This window comes from Haliotis rubra, unplaced genomic scaffold (genome assembly GCF_003918875.1).
Source record: "Haliotis rubra isolate DU_JTF1 unplaced genomic scaffold, ASM391887v1 Scf4, whole genome shotgun sequence".
In the NCBI taxonomy this organism is placed as follows: Eukaryota; Metazoa; Mollusca; class Gastropoda; order Lepetellida; family Haliotidae; genus Haliotis; species Haliotis rubra.
In genome coordinates, this window is record NW_025767079.1 from 3466757 (window position 1) to 3476451 (window position 9695).

General features: G+C 41.2%; 1 protein-coding gene across 3 annotated transcripts; it reads right to left on the bottom strand.

Annotated features, from left to right (window-relative positions):
* Positions 1-2886: 2886 nt before the first annotated feature.
* LOC124287168 (twitchin-like) lies at positions 2887-9347 on the bottom strand. 3 transcript variants are annotated; one of them, XM_046723657.1, is made up of 6 exons: positions 9166-9347; positions 7816-7971; positions 6903-7037; positions 6598-6756; positions 4492-4611; positions 2887-3301 (listed from the first exon to the last, which is right to left on the bottom strand). In XM_046723657.1, exons 1-6 carry the CDS (start codon positions 9329-9331, stop codon positions 3282-3284), a joined length of 756 nt encoding a protein of 251 aa, XP_046579613.1. In that variant the 5' UTR covers positions 9332-9347; the 3' UTR covers positions 2887-3281. The 3 variants fall into 3 exon arrangements, with proteins under 3 accessions (XP_046579613.1, XP_046579610.1, XP_046579612.1); XM_046723654.1 differs by having other exon boundaries at positions 8920-9347; XM_046723656.1 differs by lacking the exon at positions 6598-6756 and having other exon boundaries at positions 8920-9347.
* Between the last annotated feature and the right edge of the window lie 348 nt (positions 9348-9695).

Here is a 9695-nt window from a genome sequence, read left to right on the forward strand (position 1 = left end):
TCACACAATTATTTACGCATCGTGTTGAACCACATCGGCCCGGACCACACCCCCTATCTCTCCTCATTATTATTTCTCCTTGGTCTATTCCTCTCACGTAGTTTTCTAGTATCTAGATCTTTCCTATTTACTCTCTGCGACTCTCCCACTCCATCACTGGGCACATCCTCATCCCTGTCTGTCTCGGTAATGTCAGTACAATGTGTCTGAGTGGGTATTCATGCTGAATTGCGGCATGGTATCTCAGCGAGCTTGCACTATAAAACCAGCTTAAGTCTAGGCTAGTACAAGCAGCCGCACATACACCTTGATGCCTGTCGTCATATGAGCGAAATATTCTTTAGTGGGCCCAACGACGCTAAAGAGACACTGTCACACATTTTCGACAATATTTTGGCCTGTACCTTATATATTGGGGGGCATATGTACTCATTTTAGCTTCTCATTGATGCAATAAAACACTTATTATTCCTTACAACTTGCCTGAAATCGATAATTGAAACTTCGAGGCGAACAACTTCCAAACAGATAGCACTTGCCATGTTTGGAATATAAACGGTTGCTCCGTACATCGAATACGCGGTGTTGTCTCATAACTCTACGGGGTTCGCTTGAAATAATGTTCGGCCGGCAGAAAGCACGAGAGTCGATTTAATGCAACGTTGCATAAATTCACTCGAACTTTTTAATTTAATATTGTAATCTAAATACGTAATTTTTGGAGAAATAAATTATATGGCAGCTTCCATGGGGGCTGATAGTTAGTATTATTGAGAGAAATGCATTATGCATTTTTAGAGAAATGTGGTGTGACATTGAGCATTTAAATCCCATTTCTCCTCACACCTCTCTTCACGTCCCTCTTGCTGTTCCAGTTCCTGCCCACATCGTGGTTCCGAGGGATATTATCACACAGATTACAACTGAAACCCATGCATGGTACTGACTCTGAGGTCATCAGCCTGGAAAATATGCCGTGACCGCGTTTGGTTGACAAAAATAACCAGTCCTGCATCTCCACGGTATCACAGATGTCCACATTACTTGTTTTTAAACTTTCAGGTTTGTGTGGTTGTTTATGAGATAACCAAACAGATATAAATCACGAGAGCGAACTCCAGTGCACATCCCGCACTCTAATTGTTTTTGAAAACACCAAAACAAAATGTGTGAGTGAGTATAGTTTAACGCTTTTAGCGATATTCCATCAATATCACGGCGGGGGACACCAGAAATACGCTCCACACGTTGTACCCATGTGGGGATTCGAAAACGGGTCTTCGGCGTGACGAGCGAACGCTTTAACCACTCGGCAAAACAAACACACACCAAACATTAGACACACAAACAAACTAACTAACAAACAAACAAACAAAACAAACTAACTAACTAACTAACTTACTAAATAAATACAACCCATTCCAAATTTCAGTTTTATATCATAGGTGTTGCTTTTGAATAAACACAGATCGGATCTGACATCTGCCAAGATCATAACTGATGTATGAGAGATTTGGTAGCAACCTCGTTACGCTTTGTCTCTGAATATGTATTATTTTGATAGAAACAAACAATTCCTTTTAAAATTAAATGGATCCCAAGTGGAACCTGGCCGACTTGCAGATCATAATGCAGTTACGGGACTGTGAGACTGTGGCACCCTTGTAACAGTGGTTCGTGCATCATACATACATACATACTAACATTTGTATAGCGCCGATATCCAGCTCAGCTGCTCAAAGGCGCTTTGTTTTTCCCTCGTTCACTGGATGTCATTCTCAACGGCACATCGTATTGTGAATCTCAACTCCCTAGGGAGCATCATGAGTAAGATGGGGTTCGATTCCAAACGCGAGTTGAGTTAATATGTTTTTATTTCATAAGGGTGATGCAGGCCAATGATACAGATATACTGGTACAGATATTGTTGTATACAGAGCGCTTGAAATGATGGCTAATTATAATAAATGTATTTTTACATGAATAACAGCTTTTACAAAATAGATGCATTAGAAATTCATCTGAGAGGGAAATTTCACCTTTTGAGAGAAGTAATGATCGCTTCTTGTCCGAAGTTGAATATTCCGAGTTTTATTTTTGAAGAAGTGTGTATCTTAAATTATGACAAAATGGGCATTTAAACAAAAATTGTCCTCGGATCCAATGTATGGGACAATACAGGTTGGACATAATCTTTCTGATCTGGGAATTTTCCACCTCCTGCCCGACTCTATTCATAACATTCGAACAGTAAAATCGGAAATTAGTAACATAATATTTAACTGTTACAGTTTCGAGTAAATTTGATTAACTAATTATTTCTGTAGAAATCCAACTTCGCGAAAGCCTCTAAATCTGCACTCCAGCATTGCTGCTTAATATCACCTTTCCCTGAACTGAGAGATAAATAAGACACTATTTCCTACACCTTGTCGTAGTCGCACTTCACCAAAACCATAACTGAATAATAATGATTTAACGTTTAAAGCTCAACAAGACTTGCCATTTTCAGCTTTGCGATATTGAGAATTATAAGAGTGCTTCAAAATCACATTGTCGGTTTGAGACAGTAACCTTAACCAAAACTTGATTATTTTGACATAGTGAAAAACTTTGACATTAGGCCTACCTAGAATACCACGAGCTAACAACATTGGAGTACCTACATTTAACACGATATGAATTTACAAAATCTATCATGACAAGCTTCAATATTAGACGATGAGTCAAAAACCAAACTTTGGAGCCGTAAGTAAGATGAGGAAGACCTTTAGTATCAAAAATATGCTCAACAACGTCCTGTGGAAAAAGGGAGGATTTGAAATAAGTGAAACCAGATCCTGAATATGGCATTACTGTGATGAGCCAGGAAAGACAAAACCAGTGTTTGAGAATAAATAACGATTTATTGACATTCATAAATCAGCATTAGGACGGCCATAAAAATAACTTCTTGTTTCTTATTACCGCCCGACCCTAAATTTTGGTTATATTTTTTGCACTGATAAATTTGCGTGTATAGCCGACAGACTTCCGAAATCCGTCTCAGATTCCGGCATTTCAGGTTTTCGACTAACATTGTATAGAGATTCAGAAACAAATATTGAAAGAAATAATAATAAAATCCACCCTACCAACCCATTTTTAAAAAACGTAATGAGAAACAAGAAACCTATTTTATGTGGCCATTTACAATAAGTTGCTTTAGTTACAGATCTTTGTCGCCTCTGGACATCAGTGGAGAGAGTAAAGGGAGGTAACCCTTGTAGGATTACCAGGAATCAGCCCCTGTGTTCCGTATCTGTGGACATGGCGATATTTCATGTGAGTAATAATACACCCTATTACATACATCATACATTTTAAATGTTCTTGCACAAATAAAGTATTGTTCAAGAGAAAAGACTGACTGAGTTTGGTTTAACGCCGTTTTTAGCATTATTCCAGCAACATCACGGCGGGGGACACCAGAAATGGGCTTCACACATTGTACCCATGTGGGGATTCGAACCCGGGTCTTCGGCGTGACGAGCCAACGCTTTAACCACTAGGCTACCCCACCGCCCCTCAACAGAAAAGAATATTTATATGGAAAACTTAGACATATAAGGTAGATAGTTTTCAAAATTTAACACTGACTTTGCTGAATGTCCCAAACCCGCCGCCATGTTGTTTTTTCCAAATCTCCTGAGACTGACTCAAGTGGAATAACCCCCAAACATCCTTGCATACTACTGTCTCTCGAGCAGCTCAGCAATTAATGTCAAAAAGTATTTTTAATACTTTTTTAAAGACAACTCTGAAAATTTGAACCCCACTGGTGGTGCATTTGGGGTTAATGGGTTAAATCAGTCTTTATTTAACAGAGAATTATTTGTCGGGGTTCAAACCCGAACTCAGCAATGTTTCGTCCATATGCATCAGTCTGTAAATAATCGAATTTGGACCATACAGTCCCGTGATAGACATCAAGAATAATCGATCTACGTATTTGACGTGCATCAAGAAGTCAGTTGGTCTGCACACCCGACCTGTGAAGATCCGGGTAAGAATTGGTCTTCACTAACCCATGCTTGTGGTAACCAGCGACTAACAGGATCGGGTGGTAAGGCTCGCTGACTGGGTTGACACATGTCATCGGATCCCAATTGCGTAGAACGATGCTCATGATGTTGATCACTGGATTGTCTTGTCCAGACTCGATTATTTACAGACCGCCGTCAAATAGCTTTAATATTGCTGAGTGCGGCGTAAAACTAAGCTCACTCACTAACTCAGTCACTGCACACCCGATCCCGTTAGTCGTCTCTGACAAGCATAGGTTGCCGGCGATCAGTTCTCACCCGCACGAGTTACCCGCCCTTCATAGGTTTCTGGAATGCCCAAAGCCGTAAATCCACACAGAGTTACCCGCCCTTGACGTCTACCAACTTCCGGGTAACTACTGACAAAGTAGATTATGACCACCATATTGATGATTCATCTACTTACGGTCTATCAAAGGAGAGGCCAGAACAAGCAGATCTGGACCGTTCTGCCTACGAGATCCTGCGTGGACGACAACAGGCAGAGTCAATGACCCATTGACCACAAATCTGGTGACGGGTGGCGCTGTGAATTGGAAATACCAGTATGCTTATGCCGCTCATAATTCGCAAAATTAAACTCAGAAATAAACTGCTACTTTTTCTGTTGTGAGATTCGATGCAATCAGCTTCTTTTCTGATATGCATATTTACCCCATCAGTACCAAGAAGGAAGTGTTCGATCCTCAAGCCATCAAAAGAAATAGTATACTCGGACTCTATACAAGCGCGACACGGGAAACATGCGGAAAGCAGAAACATCATGCCGTGTATCGGCTGTTTAAGTATGCTAATTACGTCAACAAATACATCGCTCCAGTAAAGGTGATTTATTTCAGTGGAATTTCACGTCTACTCGTAGGAATAGTAAAATATTCGAAACATTTCGAAACTGGTTTAACTCCAATCGCCATTGCATCTTGCACGAATCAAAACGTTCTTCAACCGTAAGGTCATCTACATATTTACCGTCCTGAAAATATAGCCGGAAGTGACGTTCTGTGAAACTTCACACTGCACACGACCAATTGTACGACACGTGTTAAGGCTAAACATATGCACTATTTTGTTACGCTATTGTTTCCTTTTATCCAAATGAATAGATGTTTCAATTGTTTGGGTTAAAAATCAAAGTACATTCCTTATCTCAATGAAATTCCTGAATAATTCTTAACAATTAATAAGTTTTAAAATTTAACTTTTAGGATTCGTTACTTGTAGTAAGGTCAAGTTTGGACACTTACATGCTTCTATCGTGTGCCATAGTTTACAAAATTGTAATACCGTGATGATAGAGAGTCGCTTCAACTTTCGGGTCAATCGAGGCAATCTGGATTATCGCGACCGTATTGATCGAGTAGCCACAATAAGTCGTATTTTGTTACAACAGAAATGGAGAATAAACATCAAATAACTGTAAACATATATAACGTCAAATATCAGTTGGCGTTAAAAGTACCGTTGTCTCAGTCTCGATGAGGCTATTATGATCTAATGTGTTTTAAAAAAGTATGTCATGCTACTGAAAACCAATCCTGCAAAATGTGTGACGGATAATATTAAAGATGAATATCACGTTCGTCTCATCTGTACACAGTATAAAGATCTAAGGAGTCATTATATCTCATCTAAGAATACGTCCTGTCCCACAGATTCTGTATCTTATGTCAGCCGAAATGTACAGCTTCTACAGACTGTTGCTACATTTATACACCATGCACTGTTAAATCACAAACGCGTAGGTACTAGTGGTGTTCCGATTAATTGAAATAATCGAAGATCGGTCGCAGTGTCTAAACGACCAAGCAATCGATTGTGTTTTCTCATAATCGAACACAACCAATTTTGGAACACTTGTTTGCATCAACAATATTTTACACAAGGTTGGTTTTGTCTGTGTCATTTAATTTACATTTCATAAGCACTACAAGCTCGTTCCAAGTCATGATTGAATTTATCTTAAAGAATCCAGCAAATCTGTGTTCCTAACATACTAATCATTCTTTAAATATGCGAAATTTGCCAATGGAATTTGTGCAATTTGTACAAGACCCAAATTACTACACGTTTTTTTCTTTTTTTGTGTGTGTGTGCATTAACAAAGATAAGAGGAACGTTTGATAAATGACGCAAACCAATTATTTTCGATGATTGATCGGTTGTAATGAACCAATCATCAATTATGAGATTTTAACCAATTCCCAACACTAGTAGGTACCACTCACCCATTGAAACCGTTATTACTTGTACTACGGGCATCTGGTCTACAGTTCAGAACATAGAGAATCGAATGTTCAGTTAGCGTTCCCCTAATCCTGATAGTGACGACATTAACTCGCGATAACAGATGCTTTCGATCATTCGTGACCAACCCGTGTGATTGAAGGTTACGGAAAGGGGCGACTGGTGACGAATGGCTTTCGATATCAAGAAGATATAGCTAACCCCGGTCGCCTTGGAGGCGTCGTGATATAAAGCAGGCAACGTCACCAGTCTCGGATCGACTACTTACTGGGGCTGATGGCATACCGGTGGATATCAAGCCCCTTTGGAAATGATATTAAATACGCATCGATGTCAATGTCTTCATCGGATGCTGGTTTCGATATCAGTAACTCCACAGAGTTCTTTGTGACTTCACCAATGGTTACAACTGGAGCTGACGGGAGGGCTGAAAATAAAGTACAGCTTTTTAATCTCTTCATTGGGTGAGTGAGTGAGTTTAGTATTACGCCTCAATCAGCATTATTCCAGCTATATGGCCGTCGTCTGTAAACACGATGACGATGCTTGAAAGAAATGTGTTCACATACTTACTCCTACGCAGCGTTGTTGCTGTAACGTTTGCGGTTTCGCCGTACTCAGCGTCGTATCCTGCTCTCACTAGTATAGTGTATTGCGTGTCGGGCATCAAACCCGTCAGCAAAAAATGCCGAGGATCCATAAGTTCACCTTAATGAAAACAGTAAAATCTTTTGAATCATTATGACTGCACTAATAACACCTACACTACGCTCTAACTGTACAGTGAGTGAGTGAGTGAGTTTAGTTTTACGCCGCACTCAGCAATATTCCAGCTATATGGCGGCGGTCTGTAAATAATCGAGTCTGGACCAGACAATCCAGTGATCAACAGCATGAGCATCGATCTGCGCAATTGGGAACCGATGACATTTGTCAACCAAGTCAGCGAAACTGACCACCCGATCCCGTTAGTCGCCTCTTACGACAAGATAGTCGCCTTGTTATGGCAAGCACATGGGTTGCTGAAGACCTATTCTACCCCGGATCTTCACGGGTCCTAACTGTACAGAGTTTCTGTCGTTTTTGTTCATAATACATCATTCGGCATCATTCGCGTCTTTCCTGAAGGACCGCCTCCGTGGTATAGTGGTTAGAGCGTCCGCCCGGGAGAGCGGAAAGTCGCGGGTTCGATCCCCGACCCCGTCATACCAAAAGACGTTAAAATATGGTACTTGTTTGTCCCTGCCTGGCGCTCGGCATTAATGTGTACAACAAGGACTGGTCGACTTGGAGTCAGTATAATGTGTCTGAGTAAGGGTATTCATGCTTCCCTGCGTCATGGTATCTCAGTGGGCTAGCACTATAAAACCAGTACAAACAGCCGCACATACACATACACACGCATGCACGTCGTCATATGAGCGACATATTTCTCAAGCACGACGTAAAACCCAATTTCACCCCACCTTTCCTGAAGCGGACCTACCCTTAACATCGTAGTTGACATCAGAACCGGAAGTAGTATGACGCACTTGATACCACGTGACCCCCCGGTCTCCATAGTTCGGAGGGGGTGTTATCACCAGCTCCACTGTCGTGCGTGTTGTCCCCACAAGGAAGAGTCCAGGAGGGGGCGGTTTTTCTGTAAATAGAGAGCATGAGCGAGCCTTCATGTTGGACCGAGTGTCAAAATATTTGCCGTACATGCAAAATTGGTATAGGTGATTTGTAGTGAGTGAGTTTAATTTTACGCCGCATTAAGCAATATTCCAGCAATTTCAAGGCGGGGGAAACCAGAAATGGGCTTCACACATTATACCCATGTGGGGAGTCGAACCCGGGTCTTTTGCCGTTTGGAGTTCCTAGGCTGGGCTGGTTACAATGTGAAGCCCATTTCTGGTGTCCCCCGCCTTGATATTGCTGGAATATTCACTCACTCACTTGATATAAACGGCTTACCATTATGGCGGCGTTAGACACCACATACAGGTACTCATTCACTTTCACTGCCAATAACATTACACTCATAATTATACTGCCGAAACAAATATATACTCATGATATGGTCACAATTGTACAATCTGCTTTTAGCAGATTTCTTTTGGATGTGAAAAGGGTTTTGTCGCTTCTATTTCTTGATTCGTGAGTTCATTGTACAAATATACGAATATATTAGACAAGTATACCTGAAACACATTCTGAATGATCCTGTGGGAAATTTACGGAAAGGGTCGATTGGGGACGAACTCAGCTTCATGTTACGGAAATGGCCGATTCTGTCGAAATCAAATCAGGTTACGAAAAACGGTGCGTAGGAAGGAAATCACGTGTAAGTTATGCACAGGGGCGATTAATGACAAAATCAATTCGTGGTTACAAAAAAGATCGCGGTGATTTTTGTGTGTGCTGGCATTTCAAATCACGGTTAATAACCCTTCTTCGGTGAGTAAACACATGTGAGTGATCACTGGATTGTCTGGTCCAGACTCGATTATTCACCGACATGGGTGGAATACTGCCGGGTGCGGCGTAAAACTAAACTCATTCATTCACTCACTCACTCACTCTTCGGTGAGTAGAGGCAGCTTACTGTCGGGAACTCCAGTAGTGGGAATGACGTTCGCCGTAGACGGTGCCGCTGTTGATGTTGATGTTCCGCCTCCGACGCAGTAGTTCCTGATGTTCTCAACTAAGTCACTTTGGTCACGTAGACAAGCCTTTTGTTCAGTAACACCTTCTTCCACACGCGTCAGCATAGTTTTCAATTCCCGGACCTCGTTGTATATTTTCCTCACATCGGCTTCAACACCTCGGCGACTGTACATGCCTCTCTTACCTATGGTGATCTCTTCATCCGTTTCCCGGCGCGTGATGCCTGAATGCTGCAGGATCTGCTTCAGTTCTTTGACCTCTTCTCTCAACTCTGAAACCTCTGTGTCGTCGTGAACGGTGCCCGAAACTACCACGAAACACACGACAGCAACAACGACTAATCTTCCCATGTTGAAGTTTGAATGAAACTGAGAGTCAGATTGAGCAATATCGGATTCCCTATTTATGAACTTCCGGTGCGAGATAGTCATGGGCGGTTAATAAGCTTTATAAAGACTTAATAAGCTCGTGCCCTCAGATAATAGCCGTTTAAAGTACTCGTTAAATATCATTTCCCGTACGGCTGAATATAGTTTACTTTGTATCATTATGAAAAAATAACAGTGGGCATACAGAAAGCGAGAAGTATCAGGGCATTTCCTGTTATTAAAGTGTGATCAAATCTGGTTTTGCTTTCCTTGTGATACATTTTCTATATTTCCTTGTGATACATTTTCTATACATTTTCTATATTTCCTTGTGATACATTTTCTA

Coding starts and splice junctions, on each gene's coding strand:
- LOC124287168 (XM_046723654.1), bottom strand. CDS start 9,331: ATGGGAAGATTAGTCGTTGTTGCTGTCGTGTGTTTCGTGGTAGTTTCG. Junction 7,972..8,919: donor CACTACTGGAGTTCCCGACA/GTAAGCTGCCTC, acceptor CTCTATTTACAG/AAAAACCGCCCCCTCCTGGA. Junction 3,302..4,491: donor GGCCTCTCCTTTGATAGACC/GTAAGTAGATGA, acceptor CCATGTCCACAG/ATACGGAACACAGGGGCTGA.